The 21,416-nt window shown below is 37.1% G+C and overlaps 3 protein-coding genes across 3 annotated transcripts; 2 read left to right on the forward strand and 1 right to left on the reverse strand.

The window, feature by feature from the left end:
• Positions 1 to 199: 199 nt before the first annotated feature.
• elof1 (elongation factor 1) lies at positions 200 to 5,173 on the reverse strand. The gene is made up of 4 exons (XM_053514459.1): positions 5,082 to 5,173; positions 3,425 to 3,555; positions 869 to 939; positions 200 to 644 (listed from the first exon to the last, which is right to left on the reverse strand). Exons 2-4 carry the CDS (start codon positions 3,538 to 3,540, stop codon positions 580 to 582), a joined length of 252 nt encoding a protein of 83 aa, XP_053370434.1. The 5' UTR covers positions 3,541 to 3,555; positions 5,082 to 5,173; the 3' UTR covers positions 200 to 579.
• Positions 5,174 to 11,897: 6,724 nt separating this feature from the next.
• LOC128544978 (transmembrane protein 205-like) lies at positions 11,898 to 15,242 on the forward strand. The gene is made up of 4 exons (XM_053515291.1): positions 11,898 to 11,970; positions 13,908 to 14,016; positions 14,379 to 14,542; positions 14,789 to 15,242. The coding sequence occupies exons 2-4, from the start codon at positions 13,917 to 13,919 to the stop codon at positions 15,089 to 15,091; spliced, it is 567 nt and encodes a 188-aa protein (XP_053371266.1). The 5' UTR covers positions 11,898 to 11,970; positions 13,908 to 13,916; the 3' UTR covers positions 15,092 to 15,242.
• Positions 15,243 to 16,797: 1,555 nt separating this feature from the next.
• On the forward strand, positions 16,798 to 21,416 carry LOC128544088 (transmembrane protein 205-like). The gene is made up of 4 exons (XM_053514048.1): positions 16,798 to 16,909; positions 19,580 to 19,688; positions 20,668 to 20,831; positions 21,019 to 21,416. Exons 2-4 carry the CDS (start codon positions 19,589 to 19,591, stop codon positions 21,319 to 21,321), a joined length of 567 nt encoding a protein of 188 aa, XP_053370023.1. The 5' UTR covers positions 16,798 to 16,909; positions 19,580 to 19,588; the 3' UTR covers positions 21,322 to 21,416.

Raw genomic sequence — 21,416 nt, forward strand, 5'->3', positions numbered from 1 at the left:
CAAGTTTCTGACTGCAAGTTCTCCTGGGGTCGGTGTGGGTTTCCATCAAACTCCAAGAAAGTGTGTGTGCGCATGGTGTAGGGATACACCATCATCAATCACAACCTACCCTTCATTGACATGCATCACTACATTCAGGGTGATATAAATAGTAGGGACGTGTTTCACACTTCGTGTGTAGAAATAACTGCAAATTGACTTATTTCACCACAAACTTCCTTAGAAGGAAGATACAATTTATTGACATTTAACTTGACTGATCATCAAACATATAAAAACCTAAACACTAACTAAGAAGTTCATAAACTAAAAGTTCACAAATTCTCAAATGAAAAACATGGGTCCAATCAGGTATTATCAAATGCACCACTTCCAAACTCACCGAATATTCCTTGGAGTTTCTACATAGTGTAACACCAATAAATGGCAACACCATGACTACATATGACTGAAAAAGATTCCTATCCTTCAGGAGACAAACTGGATCTTACAGGATACATTTCATCATAGAAAAATACACCTTGAAGTTTTGCACAGGGTCGTTTAAGTCTTCTATGACCTCTGACCCTAGGAGATAAGCTACTGATTGGCTGCTTCACAAGCATCGATCCAATCACTGTAGACGTCCACAGGTTCTGAGAGATCTGAGCCAGAGGTTAGGGAAGTATGACATTTGAGTTCCTGTAAAATACTACAAAACGGTTCTAAGAAGATCTGGATCCTTCATGCTTTTTAGTCTTTCCGGATGGTCGAACATGTTATTACCCATAATGCACAGTATATCTAATGACAAACGTCACTTTATAAATGACTCCGGCATTAAACAAACAGCACAAAGATGATTACTTAAAGCTGGTTTAGAGGATACAGGTGATGGGAGTCTGGAACTCCTCCAAGCACACGGTACAGGATATGATACCCGTGTTTCGACTTCTTTCCCTAAAAAGGAAAAAAATTATTATAATAAATGGATAAACAAAAAAAAAAGCCCAAAGTGCAAAGTCTTTTAAAAAAATGGGATTACTTTAGAATTACAGGGGTTAAAGCAGAAAAAAACACTAATTTTCTACATTTTCAAGACTTAATTTAAAGATTTGTTTTTGTTTATTCAGGAAAAGAGGACTAGGGTAACTATGCTGTTATAAAGTTTTATAATACTATTTAGCCCTCAACCCCAGCCACCGAATGCAGTGCCAGTTCCAAGCCCAGATGAAAATGGGAAGGTTGCGTCAGGAATATGGGCGTAAAACCTGTGTGTCGTCCCTATGATGGGAATAGTTGAAAGATCAATATCTCAGATACTAGAAAAAATATATATTTTCAGTTACCCATCATAATTTTTGTGTGGCATAAATACATCAAGCTGACTTAAATCAACTTTATATTAATGAATTTAAAATGTATAAATTAATTGAGGTGGTAAATTTTGCTGTTTTTGTATAATCCTACAGGTGGCACACTAAACAATTTACTTAGTGGGAGGAAGCACAGCATCCTGTGTAATAGAATCAAAATACTTGTGAAATTTGTTTTAAATTGTAATAATCTCTAAAAAAAAAAACTAAAATGGAATCTAAATATTTCTAAAATCATGAAACTAATAGAAACACAATATATATGGTTGCGCACCACTGAATATAATGTAATTATGGACCCAAGCATCCTGCGCCAACCCGGGTGCACAACACAACTTGCACATTTCAGATACTATACATTTGTAATGTGTGTGTATGTGTGTGTGTATTTGTGTGCATGCGTGTGTGTGTCTGTGCGTGCGTGTGCGTCTATGCACGCGTCCGTGTGTGTGTGCATCTGTGCATGCGTGCATCTGTGCGTGTGTGAGAGATGTGTGAGAATGTTAACATTTGTAATGTGTGTGTGATATAAGTGTTTGTGTGTGTGTTAACATTTGTGATGTGTACGTGTATACAATAGGCCGCGGTTGCTGGAAAAAAGCATCACACTATGATGTTCCTCAATGTGATGTCACTGAATATAATGTCACTCAATATAAGGCCACACAAGGTTATTAATAATTTTTCGGTGTAAGTTAATGTGTACTAAGTTTTGTGTGCCTACATGAAAGTGTGTATGAGCTGTCCAGAAAAATATTGTGGGGGGCCCTAGGTCACGCGACTCTCGGGCATCTTAATGGCAGCAGATTCCAACCTGTCTGCCAATTATCATGAGTTTTTGAGCATGTTAAGACCCCCAAAAAGTCCAAAAGTGTGGAAAAAAATCCTTAGGTAAACAAGAGGGTCCTGCTTGGGCCCTAATTAAACTGGTACTCAGGTATTGGGATATCATACCTGGTAGTCCTTGGTAATTCTAATCCCAAATATATACGTTGAATTGTTGCAACCCCAAAATAGTCCAGAACATGGCTGACCTATACCGAGCTTTACATAAACTGGAGCCGGTTAACGTAATAACATGATAAAGCTGGACAGAGACATAACACAAAGTCCAACCTCCATCGCCCGGTTATCTTTTTTTGGGCCTGGAAAACAATGTCTGAATTCCATGTTTTTTTGTTTTTTTCCAGGATTAGACCCATATAATAAACGCATAATAAAAAAAATGCTTCCTTTTTCTACAGAACGTTGAAGCAATACTGTCACCTACTGGGCTGGAGTATGGAGCAAAAAACCGGCAAGGAAAAAGAAAAATCTCTTTGCACAAGACATGGCATCTAAACAATGAACACAGGTTACACGGTTTTATTATTTATTAAATACTTTTCTGTAATATTTAAAATATTTTAAAAATATATGAAATACAGCAGCTAAAACATATCGAACTGAAACCTACCTGTAATTCACAACTCTATCAGCCACCCGGCCAGCACTAGACTATAACCTGAGAATCCAGCTAAAGCTGTGCAGATTTTACAACCCTATTTACAGAACTGATGTATTTGTCTCAATACAGAAGCTGTTACAAAACCGCTACATATGCAGTCATGGTTAATGGAGTTTTTAACAGGTTTATCTCAATTTCCTGAATGTGGCATGGAGCACCTGAAAGTGTTGCGAAAAACTCTTTAAACAAATACATTTAACATCGAGTTCAGTGCTAATCCATAAAAGAGAATCGGTCCGGGTCAGATTTTTCAATTAAGGTTGATTTCTGTATTTCCTACCTCAAGTGAGGAACTATAGCTTAAAATTTCTCTCACAAAAGCATCAGAGTTTTAATTATCCCTTGGTTGAACTTCATTACACCGTTCCTTCACCTCACATTTAGACACAAAATGCCAAAACTTGTTTTAAATGTCATTGATGATTGGCACGCTGTCCAGGGTGTACCCTGCCTCATGCCCTAAGGCTCTTGGGATAGGCTCCAGGCCCCCGTGACCCTGAATACAGGATTAAGCGGTATAGAAGATGTGTGAGTGAGTGAGTGAGTGAGTGATGAGCCTTACATTTTAACGTCGCAGGATTTCTCGTGGTTACAGAACGGGCAGGTAAACTGGGTGTCCAGGTTTCCCGTCATTTTCTTCTTGGGAGGAGGCTTTCGCTTTGACTTTCGGCGACCCATTGATACCAAATTACTCTGAAATAAAGAATATTGTACAGTAAGTACAAGTATTACAGAACTATTAACACCATAAAAAATGCAAATTGTACAGCACGTGTCAATAAGCCTAACATTTAAACAAATTTCATTTGTTTCGCAGGTAGGGCGTCATGTGGGAGACTAGTCTTGTGCAATAAAAAGACACACACACACGTGCAAAAGTTTGGAATAACTTAGTTTTCGTTTAGTGATTTTTTTTGTAAATTCTATGAAATAATACTTATGGAACTAGGTATTTATGTAACTGTAACAACAACAGGCAGTTGTTATTTTAAGACACAGAGGTCAACAGTACTGGAATAGTTCTTAAAAGAACAGTATTGTCAAGTGCATTTGCAAAACTCATTAAACACCATGATAAAACTGCCTCTCATGAAGACCGTCCCAAGAAAGCAAGGCCAAAACTTACTTCTGCTGCAGAGAAGTTCATTTAGAGTTACCAGCCTCAAAACTCACTAATTGACAGCCACTCTGATTAGAGCTGTTATAAAGGCTTTACAGAGCATGAGTAGCAGAATCATCTCAACCATAACTGTTCAGAGAAGATTATCGCATATAGAAAGTGATGTCGCAACTCTCCCATTTTACCCAGGCTACACCACATTGAACCCTAAAGCAAAGATCAAGAATCTGCTACTATGAATGCAGACTCACCTTAACTGGACAGTCAGACATTAGAAAAAGATTCAGCTGAATATGCTGACTTTGCTTCCTGTTGCTATAGAAACACTGACAGTAAACAAATCTCCACAGACAGACATGTAAACTTTGGATTTACACACAAGGGCCATGAATTTGGACAGGCCTTTGGTCGAAGACACTGGGAAGAGTATTTTATGAGAGGAGGAGGAGGAGGAGGAGGAGGAGGATGATGAAGATCAAGACCAGTAGATGGCGGTAATGTAACATGGTGGAGACAGGACACATACGAATCGATAACGTAGTACACGAGTCTTCTAAATTGTTGATTCTACGAAGTACAAATCAGTTACAATAAATATGGGCAAAAAGAAATATACCATTTTTTCTTTAATGTTCCCGATAGTTGTCACGTGACTACGAATCATTATTATAGGAATAAGATATTTAACGGTAAAAATATAAATTAAATTGTAACCGTTTTGTGGAGGTATATTTTGGCGCATAACCCATGAAAACAAGCAATTAACCCAACTTATTACCTCAAACCTCATGTTTTCAAGAAAACTCATACATAAAAACACTAAAATGTTTAAAAAACGGAACATTATAATTTTAAATTAAACTATTCTGAGCTTTTTATGAGCCAAACTGCCCCAAAAATAGACAAACGCTCGCAGATGTTTAGCTCCCCGGCTAAGCTAAACTAGACAACATACAGAAACTGCCGCGTTATAATATAGGAAACAGGATGCCTGGCTTATGCCAGCTAATAAATGAGTCAAACTTCTTTTTTTATTTACACCAGCTACTGCTAAATATTTTTTTTTAAATGTGCATTCTAACAACTCACAGTATCTTACCTTTTAGGAATTTACAAGGCGCACACAGACCGCAGGATAAACTTCCGGAAAAAAATCTTTCTCGGTTTAATAAATCCTGTTCAGACGTTTACAGTGTTGTATAGTGCCATCTAGCGTCTACCGCCACATCCGACCGCGGCTTCGTTCAAAATTGCTCTAATAAAAGTTAAGGGATATTAGACTTATACAAAAGACAACTTGATCTTTTTTTTTTTTTTTATCAAAACTGTAGGTCTGAGGGATGCACATACTTTGAAATAATGTTTTTTTCTTTCTTAAAACAATATGTCCACCGATAAGTAAATAAAGTGATAAAACAGACAAAATGGGAATAAATATACTGTAGTTAGCAGACTTTATCCAGAGCAACTGACATTTTTTAATTTCATTATGCAAAAGCAGCTGAGGGTTAAGGGCCTTGCTCAACAGCAACAACTCGGTGGTCACTAGTGGGATTTGAACCAGAAGCCTGGAACCTTCCAAACCATGGGCCTTTTAAGTTAACCACTGAGCTACTCCCGACCCTGAATACAGCCGTCACCATTGGCCTCCCCGGTCTCTATTGGACTACGAAGATGGATTGTTGGGATGTTACAGAAATTTAATAAACCCATTTTGGTCTAAGAATTCATGCAAGCTGTACTTTAATCAGTATTAATTACCAATGAATGTTTGCTTTTTAGTATTCATGACTGTAATGTAAACTGGAAGTGAGTTGTAGAGACAGCAAAAGCAGTTATATACATATAAAGAACCTTGGCATACAGTACACATGCCTTCCCTTACCAATTTTCACATTTTCAATTTAAGAATTGAAATTTTGCAAGAAATTTGCATCGACATGCAAAGCATTTTCAGCGAGTTGTATACGTCCAGGAGCCCTTCAAAACTTTCTGACATCAGTGGAAAGCCAAGTGAAGCGAGATCTAGTGAAGACATAGCATTATACACCTAAGAAAGTTAGTTTGAAAAGTCGATGAAGATGTGTCCAATGTATTATTATTTTCACCATTTTGTCCAAAAACTGAACTGATTATTCATTGATTTGTGAAAAACCAAATTATTGTGGTTCTTAAAACCAATATTGTGGTTTTACGTAAACACAATGACCTTGGAAGATAAAAGATAAGAGATTAGAGAGCTGGTTATGTTGTGTTACTGCCAACTGTACTTTAGTTCTTGTGGGAATGAGTTGCAGAGGACGCACATTTTCTACAAATTTATATATGAAATACACAGGATGCACATGACAAATTATCACTGTTTACAGTCACTAAAATAGTTAAATAATTAAATACTTAGATTATTTTTTGTAAATTCTGTAATGAATCAATTTTTCCATGCTGCAGTTGGATTCAAGTACTTTTTATATTTTTTATAGGCATGGGTGCAGGTAAGGAATGGTCAGGATGGGGTAATGCCACCCTAGTGTGAAATGCATTCTTCTTCTTTGATGGTGAAATTCGACAACTGTACTAATTTTTCCTCATCTTCCCTTAATGCCGATTTTCCAGACCAGCCTTCCCTAAAATGTCTAATGCATCCTTCCCTGATGTTGTCTTGACTTGTTTTGTGAACTTGTTTTTGAACTCTTCATCTGCTTTATCCAGTATTTCCACATACTCTTTCTTCTCGATACATTTCCTCTCAATATCACTCAGCATCTACTTGAAGTTCTGTTGGTTGCATCACTGCCACCTAAAAATCTTTCTCTCTCTCTCTCTCCTCAGTCTTAAAGTCCTGCACCTTCTTTACCTCCGCACCCTGTAGCCTCACCGTTCCTCTTGGGTCCCTCTCATTCACACACCGTCTATTCCGTCTTGTTGCGGCTAACCTTCATTTCTCTGCTCTCCAGGGCATACCTCCACCTCTCCAATATTTCCTCCAGAAAAGACTTCTGTCTAACCTTCTCTGTCATCCTGTCCATCACCAGAGCAAACAAAAAGTGGCTTAGAGCCGATCCTTGATGCAGACCCACTTCCACCTTAAACTCTTCTGTCACACCTACAGCACATCTCACGACTGTCTTACAGCTTTCATACATGTCCTGCACCACTCTAACATACTTCTCTGCCACTCCAGACTTCCTCATACAACACCACAGCTCCTCTCTCGGCACCTGGTCGTACACTTTCTCTAAATCTACAAAGACACAATGCAACTCTTTATTACCTTCTCTGTACTTCTCCACCAGCATCCTCAAAGCAAATATTTATTTATTTATTTGTTTGTTTATTTAACAGGGACAGTGCATGGTCCTCAGCCTTACCAGAATTAGCTACAAGCTAAATTTCTTCTGTAGTCCTCGGACAGGAAGAAGTAACATACAGTTAATCCAACAAACACATATAAATATGCCATAAAAGCATCATCACACAAGTAGCCTTTCAAACAACAACAAAGTTTCACACTCTTAAGAACACATTAAAACACAACAGCAGGACAAATAAACTAATAATAATAATAATAATAATAATAATAATAATAATAATAATAATTAAATATGTACTAGTACTTATGTACTCTTTCTAGGCATAAAACCATATTGCCTCTCACAAATGCTCACCTCTGCCCTTAACCTAGCTTCCACTACTCTTTCTCACAGGTTCATTGTCTGGCTCATCAGCTTTATACCTCTGTAACTGCCACAGCTTTGCACATCTCCCTTGTTCTTAAAAATTGGCACCAATAGATTTCTTCTCCATTCTTCTGGAATACTCTCCATACCTCCACAGGTATGTCATCAGGACCAACAGCCTTTCCACTCTTCATCCTCTTCAACGTCCTTCTCACCTCACTTTTACTAATATTTGCTACTTCCTGTTCCACAACAGTCACCTCTTCTACTCTTTGTTCTCTTTCGTTTTCCTCACTTATCAACTCTTTAAAGTACTCCTTCCATCTCCCCATCACCCTCCTGGCATATGTCAGTACATTTCCACCTCTATCTTTAATCACTCTAACCTGCTGCACATCCTTCCCATCTCTATCTCTCTGCCTCGCCAACCTGTACAGATCCACCTCACCCTCCTTACTATCCAATCTAGCATACAAGTTCTCATATGCTCTTTGTTTGGCCTTTGCCACCTCTACCTTCACCTTACGCTGCATCTCCCTGTACTTATATCTATTACCTTCAGTTCTCTTAGTGTCTAATTTCTTCTTTGCCAACCTCTTTCTCTGTATAAACTTCTGTACTTCCTTGTTCTCCTACCAAGTCTCCTTGTCCACTTTGACCTTTCCTGATAATACACCAAGTAACCTCCTTTCTGTCTCCCTGATTACATTGTCCAGTCAATAGACTGTCTCAACTCCACCCTGAAGACTACACATCATTTTTTTCTTTTTCAACTTCCACCACTTTGTCCTCTGTTCTGCCTTTGTCCTCTTCACCTTCCTCACCACCAGGGTTATTTTACACGCCACTTTTCTGTGTTGTCTGAGTACACTCCAACATTTTGCAGTCACTGATCTCTTTCAACAACGTTGACAAAAGATGTAGTCGACCTGAGTGCTTCTGCCTCCGTTTTATATATGTCACCCTATATTGCTGCCTCTTCTGGAAGAAAGTATTCACTACTGCCATTTCCATCCTCTTTCCACCACCATCTGTCCTTCTACATTCCTGTCCTGAAGACCAAACCTGCCCATCACATTTTCATCACCTCTGTTCCCTTCTCCAACATGTCCATTGAAGTCCACGCCAATCTCCACTCTCTCACCTCTGGGGATGCTCTGCATCACTTCATCTAACTCACTCCAGAATTTCTCCTTCTCTTTTAACTCACATCCTACCTGTGGGGCATTACCACTAACAACATTCAACATCACCCCTTCAATTTACTATCCACACCATGGTAAAACAATTTGAACCCTGCTCCTAAGCTTCTGGCGTGGCTACCTTTCCACCTGGTCTCCTGGACACACAGTATATCCACTTTCCTTCTCTCCATCAAATCAGCCAACTCTCCTCCCTTCCCTGTCATGGTCCCAACATTCAAGTCCCTACTATCACTTCTAAACTCTTGCCTATCCTTTTCTTTCTCTGCTTTCGAACACGCCTCCTCCTCCCCTTTTTCAACCAACAGTATCCCAATTTTCACCGGCACCCTGTAGATCAACAGCAACAGTGGTGGTCGATGTTAACCCGGGCCGCGACCGATCCGGTATACAGTCCAGCAAATCATTTATTCGGCAAATGTTTTACGTCGGATTTCCTTCCTGACACAACCCTCTGCATTTATCCAGACTTAGGACTGGCACAGGAAGACACTGGATTGCGCCCCCCCCCCGTGCATTTTTATTAATGATTTGGCCATATTTTTCTGGTCACTGCCCTGACTATTTAAACAAACATCCAGTCAAACAGTAGAGACCAGATACTGTATGGCACAGCTCCAAGAACTAGGGAGAGTACAAAGCAAGATTTAAGAATTGAGGCCCAAAAGCCATACTGTATGTTTGATGTGGAAATAAGATTAAATGACTCTACTGTGCAAAGAAACATAGGAATTTGGGTGCAGAAAAATGGCAGCACGTGCTCTAAACTGCTGAGTCAAAATATTAAACTGTAGCAAAAGGCAGGTTGTCTGCCAAACGGCTGGAGAGAGTAGTACAATAAGGGGTATCAAAAGGGAGGCACCTGATTGGCCCTACATTTATTCTGCAGCATGGTGACATTAAACAAACAGCCAAATAAAAATCAGTCAATAAGAACTATCTTCAGCATTGAGAAAAACAAGGACTAACACTTCTATTTTTAAAAGCAATCTTACTTTATAGCATTCTTTCACACCTGCCTAAAACCTTTGCACAGAACTGTACATAATGTCTTTGTGTACTAAAGCAAACTCAATGAACACATGGTTTGCAAGCCTGACCTCAGGTTCTCTGAAGACTTTGAGATAAACTGAAAAACAAACTTTATTCCAGAGTTCATTGCCCGAGATCAGCACCTCAGATCTCCCTCACACACTCACGCACTCTAATGCCCAACAATTTTATTGATAAATGTTCATGAAACTATGGGGCAATAAAAAGCTTTTTAACTTGTTAAACGTCCAATCATAGCTCGGGGTGGAGCTATAGTCAAACAGGAAGCAGCTTGTGTACAGACCATTCAAGGTCAGTGGCATAGCACTGGACGAACTTAATATTAAGGGTTGTGTTTTCATTTTAACATTAATTTAATAACAAAAATTAATTTGGCAAAAAACTTTTTAAAAAGAAAGTGGTCTACCATTTGGGTATATATTTTTTCTGGGTTGCTACAATATACAATATAGTAACTTCATTTACAAAAAAAACTTGCAAAGAGACAAAAAAAGTGACCAGTATCATTGACCATGCTGTCGACCACTAAGGGTTAATCAGCTTTTTTTAACCCCTGAGTATTCTTATGAATATAAACAGTGATACATTGTTTAGTTTATTATTAAACTCAATGCAAATATTGAAATTTTCTCTGTCCTCTATCCTGTGCAAATGATTTTACTGCCCTAAGGGGTGTGATAGTGGGGGGAGTGGGACTTTCCATCAAGGGCCCCAGTGATGGGAGGGCCCTTGTATATGGCTCTGGAATAAAATATGAAAGATATGGATTAAGAAAGAAAGGAGGACCATGAGAGTGCTTATTTACTGTATAGGGCCTGAAGTTCTGTGCTACGCTCCTGCTGCCCTACGTGGAGCTGTGTATGTACAGTATGTGATTTGGCTGGTGGATAAGGTGGGCTCTATTTCACTTTTTTGTTTGCTGATTTACTGTAATACTGCAACACTAAAATGTACCAAACCTGAGCCATGCATAATAAGGTTAATATTAGACAAAATGTCTGGAGTCATGTCCTCACTCCAAGCTTTTTTGAAAAGTTGCCAGTTATGCATTTAGTCTTTTATCACACTATCTTTGAATGGGCACAAAGTCAATTATGAAAGTTTATGAAACAACCTTAAATATATCATTCTTTTTGCATGAAAGATTATTTTTTGGGAAAAATTACTGTTTTAAAGACCCCATTTAGCCTCCTAGATGTAAACATTTTCAATTAATAGCCCAACAAATAACTTTTTTTTTGTGAAACATAAATAAATTGTAATTAAATGTAAAAAAGTGAAAAGAAAAACAAATTATAAAAGCTTTACTTTTTGTACATCCTCTGGAAATGTCACTAGAATGTGGTTTATTTAATAAATATCTAAGGAATTTTGCTGATCTTTCATTGCAACAGTGAAATACTTATTCACAACAGCAGTCATGACATTTTTAAATATGTCAGACTGCAATTAACCAATATTGGTGAATAACTTATCTGCTGCCCGTTCAAACAAGACAAATATCAACTGATGCTGATGTACAGACGGTAAATCAGTGCATTACTACTATTACTGTATTTCTCGCAGGTTCTATAGCTTATAACAAATTTGATAGTGTTTAATAGTGAACTTATAATTTTTTAATGTAATTGAATGTAAAAAGAATGATGATTTTATCACAGACTCTTAGGTTTCTGAGGAAGTGGAAATCCACTGCATAAAATTCTAAATAATTTTATCAGATACATATTATCTGAATTTACAGTTGCACCAAATTCATCCATATTGTCACTGTGGAGTGTAAAGTGTGTCGAAATAACCTGAAAACATTAATGGCCTTGGGCTTTTTCCCGGTGTCACACACAAGGGCAGGGCTTAGCACAGGGTTCAGTTCTTATAACCTATAGTCAAACAATATGTGTTGTGACTATTTTAAATAAGGTGTTTGATTGGAGGTTCTGATTTAAGAGGTGAGGCTAAATGAAAAGGAGCGTTACAAAATGAGGGAACTCTGGCTGTCAGATGAGCAAGCTGACAACACTGAACTTTATAACGTTGGTCTAAATAAACAAAACAGGTAAGCAATTTTTTGTCTTTTTTTAGTAACTGGCTGGTGCAACAAGCAGTGTATAAGGTTTTGGCATTGCTCAGTTTAATATTGTGCAGAGACACAGTGAAGTTAGCACGCTGGTCTATTTGCTGAGATTTCAGCAGTGGGATCACACGGAGGATCAGCAGATGGACAGCGTTCCGGGTTTTACATGTTTACATTGCAAACATAAGGTCATAATTTTAGAAGCGTCAAATTGGATCAAGCAAAATAGGCAACTATTGACTGTTTAATTTTTTTTTAAATTGAACAATTACTGAAATGATTACTCAATTAATTGGATTACAAATTACTCAATAGGTCTTATTCAGCTTTTAAATGAAGTTTAAGGTTGTTTTTTGTATTTAACTGACAATCAAGATAATAGATAAATTATTCCTTAATAAATTCATTCGTTCATTAAAATTAATCTTTTAGTGAACTTTCCGAATGAAACAAGCAAGTAAAAGCAATCTAACAGCAATTAAAATAATTAGTAATTAAGGCTTATAGATAAAGGATGGCAATTATTAGAGTAACATTGAAATGTTAAGAAACTTGAAATTAAATGTATAGTAAATAGGCTGCTTTGTTCGAGTTTGTTTGACTTTGTTCCCACACTTTTTTGCTCATGAAGGTGTTTGCCATTGCCATTACTCGCTCCACTCCATTAAACCTAAACCCCTAAATTTCAGAGAGTTTACAGTGTGGCATTAGAATCAGGCACAATGACACAATGAACAAATAGACAATTGGAATTAAATTCTTTCCTTGCTAATTTTAGATTATCAATTTAAGTCAACACTGATCACTTGCTGCTACAGCAACGAAAACAAGTAAGGTGATTTGAAATTGATGGAACTTGAGTTAAGAACTGAGTTAAAAACACATATACAAAACCTAGAAGGATAGAACTGTTAACTTTGTGGTAGAAATGTGGTAGGGGAAAAAATCATAAGCGGAGATTGTTTAAAAAAAATATTGGTGCATAGTAATATAAAATCAGCAGTAAAAAGCATAAGCATGCTTAATAGTGGAAGTGAGAGCATTTCCATACACACACAATGTGATGAGAACTGGATCAGGACAAAAAAGCTGTGTGGCCATAAGAAAACCATTTATTAGTAAGTTTAATTAGAGAAAATAACTCAATTGAATAGAAATAATCATCTGGTTTGATGAGTCCAGACTGACCCTATTCCAGAGTCATGTGTGCATGAGGGTAAGAAGAGAAGCACATGAAGTGATATGTATTCTGGCTTTTGTGCTGTAACAAGGAAGGTAATAAACACCAATATATATAACTGCGAGATTACCTCTTTTGGACATTTTAAGCAAAAGAACAACATCAGGGCACCAGATTAAAAAAGACAACTTGCAAAACCATGATCTGAAACAGTGTTATTTTTCTTTTGTCAGGAAAGTCAGGGTTCATGATGTCATGAGTGGGAGCAAGTAACAAGACAAGTGATGCATGATGAAGCTGTAGGCACTAGGCATGAAGGATGCATCACAGATGAATATGCATTGGCATATTCCAAGATGACAAAGCCATGATTGAAATTGAATTCAAATTATGAAAGAGTGATTTAGGGAGCATGATACATTATTTTCACATATGGATTGGCCACCAGAGTCCAGAAATTGACTCCACTGAGAATCTTTGGAATGTGCTAGAGAAGGTTTTATGCAGCGGTCTGACTATCATGTTATCAATACAAGCTCTTGAAGAGAAATTAATATGACTCTGGGTTGAAACTGGTGATACTGTTACAGTCTGCACAGGTCTTTTCCTTTTTCAATTAGTGAGCCCTGTAATAAATAAAAAGAACAGGCTCTCATAACGCCTTCTTATCTGATGTCTGAAGTATGTATGTTTACCGTGGTACTCTGGATTAATATTCTACATGACGTCGGTCTTTCAGAAGTTTACTATGGCCACTGAAGGAGGCCCAGCAGACCTGGTAAAGGTGCTTCACCTCTTGTTCATTTCATTCACATGGGGCATGCAGGTGTGGGTTTCGTTCATTGCAGGTAACACTATCTTCTCCATACAGTAACTGCCACTACATACATACTGTACTAGAACTAGATAATATGGACAACATACTAGATTATGATTAGATTGTTGTAGCTATAAATTGTGATTTACCTACAAATTTTAGATGAAGACATTTTATGATTTAAAATACCTTGGCCCATCATGTTGGAGCTGTTATTTGCCAGAAATAATGATCAGAAATGTCTGAATTTCATTATGATGCTCACTTAGAATAATAAAATGTCTGTTAGGGATATTTTTCTTTACTGCTCGCTTATACAATATGAATATGGCAAGGCCAGAATATGTAATGCAGTCCTAAGTGACAGTGATTTGATATGATTTTTTTTTTCAGGGCTTGTTTTGTTGTCCAAGGTCAGTCTTCACACATTTGGTTTAGTTCAGAGCAAACTCTTTCCCATGTATTTTTATTGTCTGCTGGCCAGTAACACAGTCAGCCTGGTTATATATACTGTGTATCACCCTAGAAAGCTTCTGGATGGCCATGAAACTATACAGGTGAGCTCAGATGTGGTTCTTAGAATGTCTGTGGATCTTTATCTATTTGTCAGTTTCAAGCCTTAGAATGCCATAAATACAAATTATATATTTTTTCCATAGTACTGTACAGTACTTATTTCTATCAAAATCGTAATGCTTTGTAATAATAATAATAATAATAATAATAATAATAATAATAATAATAATTTTTCCTAGATAATTTATTCCTATCACATGACTCCTAACTGCATGTTTTCTTGACAGATGGCTTTGTTTTTCATGGCAGTGATTATGTCAGGATTGAATGTGCAGTGGTTCACTCCAGCTGTCCTTAAGCACTCTCTGGTGATGAGGAAGATTGAGCAGGAGCATGGCCTTGGTGGAGAGATACGCTTTTTCACCACCAGGGAGCCCTACAAAAAACTCTGTGAGCAGGATCCAAAATACAAGGCCCACAGGAAAACTTTTTACCGCTACCATGGCATGTCCATCCTGACCAATATCACTGGCTTCGCCTGCACTACCGTCATTCTCATCTACCTGGCACTTCACTTGGCTACAATATAATATACAGCAGTATAAGTATTGCTAAACAGATGTTCATTTGTGAGGGTCAGAGTGATACGTTCAGGAGTTGGTATTAAAATTCCAACATTACAAAAAATAAATAAATAAATGATTTGATTTGGTTTAGCCCTTTTTAATCAAATCTTCAAAAATATTTTATACAGAGAAACAAGCAAAATTATCTACCAGTAGTATAAGATAGATTTACGCTTGTGTCTAAGAATTATGTTTAGAAATAGGCATAATAGTTTTATAATTTTTACATACTTACATCATAATGTGAAATATTAAAGAATTACTTTGATCAAAATATTTTCACTTAAAAACTGTGCAGACATTAAAAATGTTTTTTTTCTTTTCAGGTTTTCTTGCAGTGTCTTTTACACTGATCAGACAGCCATAGCATTAATCTTTCTTGCAGTGTCTATTACACTGATCAGACATCACAAAACATTAACACAGATTATTAATTATATACCAGTAAACAGGATGGCAGAATCATCATAACCAAAAGCGCACCCAAGCCTGCAGTGACCAAAGGCCAGTCCGTACGGTCCGATCCCACAGAAATGCCAATGCAGCACAAATCACAGAAAAAAGGGAACGCTGAACACGATAGAAAGATACCAGATCACCTAGTGCACCACAGCCTAGTAGGCACAGTGGCATGGAAACCCCACTAAGAGTTTGGCTGCGTAATTGCAGAGCGACACAAACACACCAATGCACAGGTTTAAATGCTTGTAAGCACTAAGTACACTTGACACAGAATCATCATAAATCATCCTGCCCAAAAGCATATGCACAGTAGTGTCTAGTAGTCTGCTGACCCAAAGTTGACCAAGCTGAGATGTTTGATGAGCTGAGAGAATAGAGCACTACACATCAGAAGATCCACCAACGTTATCAGACGTGCTGCACTGAGACTGATGTCGGTGATAAGTGGGTGTGCTGGTTAAATATTCCATAAAGTTTGCGTAAATCACTATTAATTCAGTATAATAACCATGTATCCTTTAGTCTAGTTGAGTACATGCAACCACAATCGTGAGGAAAACTGCTGACTTGACAGACCTTTAAAATTATTTTATTTAACAGAGACGGTTTGGCCAGCATGGGTGTGATGGTCACGTGTCCACAATCTTTTGGCTATACAGGGTCTGTTCACAAGTGATATGGGAGTCTTTAATCTGTAATAGAAATATAAGTAATACAATATTGACCAGGGGCCAGGGGTAGCTCAGTGGTTAAGGCATTGGACTACGGTTCAGAAGATCCCAGGTTCAACCACCAAGTTGCCGCTGTTGGGCTCTTAAGCAAGGCCCTTAACCCTCAACTGCTCAAATGTGTAATGAGATCAAAAATGTAAGTCGCTCTGGATAAGAGCGTCTGCCAAATGCCTAAATGTAATATTGACATAATGTTAAAAATCCTACATTTTAAAAAAATCAGACATTTATTAATCATACAAAATAATACATATTATCTGAATTTACATTTGCAACAAATTAAGCCATATTGTTAATGTGGAATGAACAGTGTGACAAAATAACCTGAAAACACAACCGCCTTTACTGGACTTTGGCATTTCTACGGTGTCACCACACCAGGGCGGGGCTTCGCACAGGCTTCAGTTCTTCTAACCAATTGTCAAACAATATGTGTCGTCACTATTTAAATAGAGGTGTCTGATTGGTGTTTCTGAATTTAGAGGCGGGCTAATCAAAAGAGAACGTTACACAACAAGGAAACGTTTGGTTGCCAGATTAGCAAGTTGACAACTGAACTTGAAAACGTTGGTCCAAATAAACCAAACGGGTAAGCGGTTTTTAATGTGTGTGTGTGTGTTTTTTTTTTTTTAGTAAATGGCTGTTACAACAAGCTGTGTGTATGGAGATGACGGAATTGTATGGTTTAATATTGTGCCGAGACACAGTGAAGTTAGCACGCTGGTCTGTTTGAGTCAGTAAACGGTGGGATCAGCAGATGGACAGCGCTTCGGGTTTTACACGTTCACGTTACAAACTTGAATTATATCAATTGTACAATGTCTATAAGCGAGCGCAAAAGCACAAAACGGAGTACAGTAAATGCACTTTCTATAAGCTTCTATAACAGGAAGGCAATAAAAAACATAACTCCAACCTCTGTTGGACCTTTTGGGGAACACCAGGGCACCAGGTTTTGCCCTAACCCTTGTTGTTGTTAAGACAATTTGCATCCAAACCATGACCTGAAACTATTTTTTAAAATTATGTCAGAGGTTATAATATTCCTTCCTAAGTCTGGTGTCATTACGTCATGAGGAGAGTTGGAGCATGGCCTTTTATCTTAAATGCCCCAAAAAATTATCTTGAGTGTCACACACATCTACAGTGTGGTCAAAAGTGAAATTCAATGTTTTAATCAGTATAATACTAATAGCTTGTTATTTTATGCAATGAAATTACTATACAACAATAAACATTTAGTTTGAGGTTTTTTTTTTTTTGTTTTTTTTTCAAAAACCCTCTGGATCCGGCTGGCATAGAGTCCAAGAATGCATCTGATGCACTCTGGTGTCATTTGCTCAATCTTTGCCTGCTTCCTGAATCATGTATAAAAGACGGTTTCTTGACTTGAACAGTTTTCTATTGGGTTTAGGTCTGGAGATGACCCAGGCCATGGCTCCAGAAGCTGAATATGCTGTAACATGGCCAGTTTTTCAGTTACTTAGCACAACTTTTCAGCAGATAGGCTTAGTGACATCACCGGTTTTGTGCACAGGGAGAACTATAATATGTTGTTCTATTACTTTACATAGATAGATAATACTATGTAATACAATAGTAGATCACTCAATACAAATCTTGTGTTGATTGAATTATTGATTGAATGAAATATTGTTTTGTTTAAGTATTTTCAAACACCATTTTTCATAAGATGTACAGTAATGTATGTTGTCTCTACAGCAAATATTACTGGAGAAAATATGATTAATCACATGGTCATTTTAAAGTGACTTGAAATAAAGAACTGAATTATTATTATTATCAACATCATTATTATTATTATTATTATCTTAAATCTCTTTGCGTCCTGTATTGATTTGATATTTCTTGATAAGCTTTTTGATTTTGCCGTTTTCCTCCATTCAGATTTTTAAATGACTTTTATTGGTTTACAGTATTACAGATTGTTCAGGCCATGCACAAGATTTTTAATTAATTAAAGATGATAATCTCTGATGATTACCCTTCATGCCTAAGCAGTAAGTTTGGTCTGATCTGGTTTGTCCCAGACACTTTGAAAAACAATGTTTTAATGAGACTTTCCATCGCCTTTTTCTTCTAAGTACTTCATCTTGAAACCTCACTGGAAATTCCTTGGTCTTTATGTCAGCTGCCATTTTAAATGTGCGATTTAGAATATTACAGATATTTTTATAAGCATGCAGTTGGACACAGTAAATTTAAAATTAACACTGGTGCACCTTGTTTACCATATTTAGTTTAAGCAGTTGTAAGCAAAATAAAGGGCAGACGGGGTAGCCTGGTGGTTAAGGTGTTGAACAAGGTCCTTCACCTACAACTGCTTGGATACAATCAGCCATCTAGCTAGAGACCCGGCTGACTAAAAAACTGCCAGAGAAACAAAGGATATTTTTTCAGGAATATGGAGTATCCAGTGTCTGATACACCTACAGTACGCGGGATGAAAGAAAGAAAGAAAAGGAGTATAATAGAGTGCCATACAAAACCGTAGCTGTTTCTTAATTATTACTTGTATATGGATAATTTACTGGCACAAATGCTCTTGATGAGGTTGTTTTCTTTATTTGTCCAGCAGGGCGTGACAATAGCAGCATATATTCTTCTTTAATCTCAGAACTTTCAGCTGCATTGTGATTCCCAGTTTCCTACTGACCATAACCACAAAGTAAAAATAACAATAAAATAAGAAAATTAAAAGCACAGAATCTCACAACACCCACTTACAGTACCAGCCAGAAGTTTAAACACAAGTTTAGATGTATTTTCTATGTTCAAAACAATACCTAATTTTTTAAACTATGAAAAAATACCAACAGGTTATTTTAAGACATGAAAGTCAGCTGTTCTGGAATAGTTCTTGCAAGAACAGTATTGTCAAGTGCATTTGCAAAACCCATCAACCACCATGATGAAACTGGCTCTTAGGCTCTCAGATCAACTCTGGAAAGTAAGACCAAAACTAACCTTTGGTACAGAGGAGAAGTTAATTTACAGTTACCACCCTTTAAAAATGACCAATTAACCAAATAAGTAGCAGAAACATCTCGATAAAGGAGGTTATTGTATATTTTGGATCCCATTAGCATTGTTTTGTCTTTGAACCATGGAATAAGAAAGTCTTTCCAAACTTTTGATTGGTAGTGTATCTAGTGCCCAAGATGTCAAAGATGAAAACATTCAAGCCATGTTTTAGTAATACTTTTGATTAATATTCTATGTGATAACTTTCTTTCAGAAGTTAACTATGGTCACTGAAGGAAACCCAGCAGACCTGGTGAAGGTGCTTCACCTCTTGTTCATTTCGTTCACATGGGGCATGCAGGTGTGGGTGTCGTTCATTGCAGGTAACAATATTCCCCTCCTCCATAATTGTTACTAGGGCTAGATAATATGGACAACATACTAGATTATGATTATATTCTTGTAGTTATTAATTGGGATTTGCTTTGTAAATTGTACATAAAAACTCTGAACATAACTTGTCGTATCACATTCAACCTGTTAATCACTAAAAGTTATCATTCAGAAAAATTATTATCCAGTGTTAATTTCATCAACAAAAATAATGCCAAAAAATATTCATGACAATCTTTTTTTCCTGCAACTAAGACGAGACAATGACCAATGAACAATGACGGTAACAAAATCAGAATGCAATATAGTTAACAAAAAATGATGGAAAAAAATAGAAGTGAATGATAAAAAAAGCCAATGTGTAGTAATATCGGAGGGGAAACCGTGTGGTCACACAATTAGTGAGAAAAATACCACAAACCTAAAGTGACGCGTCAAGGCGCATACCATAAAAATCAAACAGTATTACAGCCTCTTTGTGGTAATAATGTTACTGCATGGTAACATAATTATGTTCTGATTTATTTTATAGCATTGGTAAGCGATTGATTGTGACCCATAGGAGCTATCCCTACAACAGTCTTAAGTGTGTAAAATATATATATAAAAAAAAAAAGTTTCACAACACTGTATTTTCCATACTGCTCCTATTGTTTTGTAGTTAAAGAAAATACTAAAATACTTAAGGGTTCCTCTGACTAAAACTAGACTAAAATGTCCAGATTTTTAGTTGACTAGAACTTGACTAAAAATTATAAAAACCAGGAATTAAGACTAAAATTTAAAATAGCTGACAAAATGAACACTGGAATTTTGGAAATGAGTGATTTTATTATTCTTAAAAAAAATTCTGTGATTCATAGGGACATTTTTCTTAACTGCTTTAATATGAATATGGCAAGGCTGGAATATTTTGTGAAGTCCTAATTGACAGTGGTTTGATATGTTTTTGTTTTTTTTTCCCTCCAGCGTATGTTTTGTTGTCCAATGTCAGTCTTCACACGTTTGGTTTAGTTCAGAGCAAACTCTTCCCTGTGTATTTTTACTGCCTGCTGGGTAGTAACACAGTCAGCCTGGCTATATATGCTGTGTACCACCCTAGAGAGCTTCTGGATGGCCATGAAACTATACAGGTGAGCTCAGATGTGGTCCTCAGAATGTCTGTGGATTTTTAAAATGTTTATAATTATGTCAGATTATAATAATTATATCTAAATAATATTTTCCTTATCCTTGATGCATTCTTAATGCTTTGTAATAAGATATTTATTTAGATAATTTAGTCCTAACACATGACTCTTTTTCTTGTTTTCTTGACAGATGGCTCTGTTTTTCGTGGCCGTGATCATGGCAGGGTTGAATGCCCAGTGGTTCACTCCAGCTGTCGTTGAGAACTCGCTGGTGATGAGGGAGATCGAGAAAGAACATGGCCTTGGTGAAGAGATTGGCTTTTCCACCACCAGGGAGCGCTACATCAAACTCCGTGAGCAAGATCCAAAATACAAGGCCCACAGGCAAACTTTTTATCGTTACCATGGCATGTCCAGCCTGTGCAATCTCATCAGCTTCGCCTGCAACACAGTTAATCTCATTTACCTGGCACTTCACTTGGCTTCAATATAATGTTTTGGGCCTATAAAATTGAACAGATTTGTACAAGCAACATTTCTCTGGTTTAGATTGTTTTAAGTGAATAAATGAATGAATGAATAAATGAA

The sequence above is a fragment of the Clarias gariepinus genome, chromosome 16, assembly GCF_024256425.1.
Source record: "Clarias gariepinus isolate MV-2021 ecotype Netherlands chromosome 16, CGAR_prim_01v2, whole genome shotgun sequence".
Classification (NCBI taxonomy): Eukaryota; Metazoa; Chordata; class Actinopteri; order Siluriformes; family Clariidae; genus Clarias; species Clarias gariepinus.

Excerpts from the sequence above, each read along its gene's own strand:
- elof1 (XM_053514459.1), bottom strand. The coding sequence starts at position 3,540 with ATGGGTCGCCGAAAGTCAAAGCGAAAGCCTCCTCCCAAGAAGAAAATG. Across the intron at positions 940-3,424 it reads AAATCCTGCGACGTTAAAAT|GGAAAGAAGTCGAAACACGG; the intron begins GTAAGGCTCATC and ends TTTCCTTTTTAG. Across the intron at positions 645-868 it reads GTTCCAGACTCCCATCACCT|ATCTCTCAGAACCTGTGGAC; the intron begins GTATCCTCTAAA and ends CCTCTGGCTCAG.
- LOC128544978 (XM_053515291.1), top strand. The coding sequence starts at position 13,917 with ATGGCCACTGAAGGAGGCCCAGCAGACCTGGTAAAGGTGCTTCACCTC. Across the intron at positions 14,017-14,378 it reads GTGGGTTTCGTTCATTGCAG|GGCTTGTTTTGTTGTCCAAG; the intron begins GTAACACTATCT and ends TTTTTTTTTCAG. Across the intron at positions 14,543-14,788 it reads ATGGCCATGAAACTATACAG|ATGGCTTTGTTTTTCATGGC; the intron begins GTGAGCTCAGAT and ends TTTTCTTGACAG.
- LOC128544088 (XM_053514048.1), top strand. The coding sequence starts at position 19,589 with ATGGTCACTGAAGGAAACCCAGCAGACCTGGTGAAGGTGCTTCACCTC. Across the intron at positions 19,689-20,667 it reads GTGGGTGTCGTTCATTGCAG|CGTATGTTTTGTTGTCCAAT; the intron begins GTAACAATATTC and ends TTTTCCCTCCAG. Across the intron at positions 20,832-21,018 it reads ATGGCCATGAAACTATACAG|ATGGCTCTGTTTTTCGTGGC; the intron begins GTGAGCTCAGAT and ends TTTTCTTGACAG.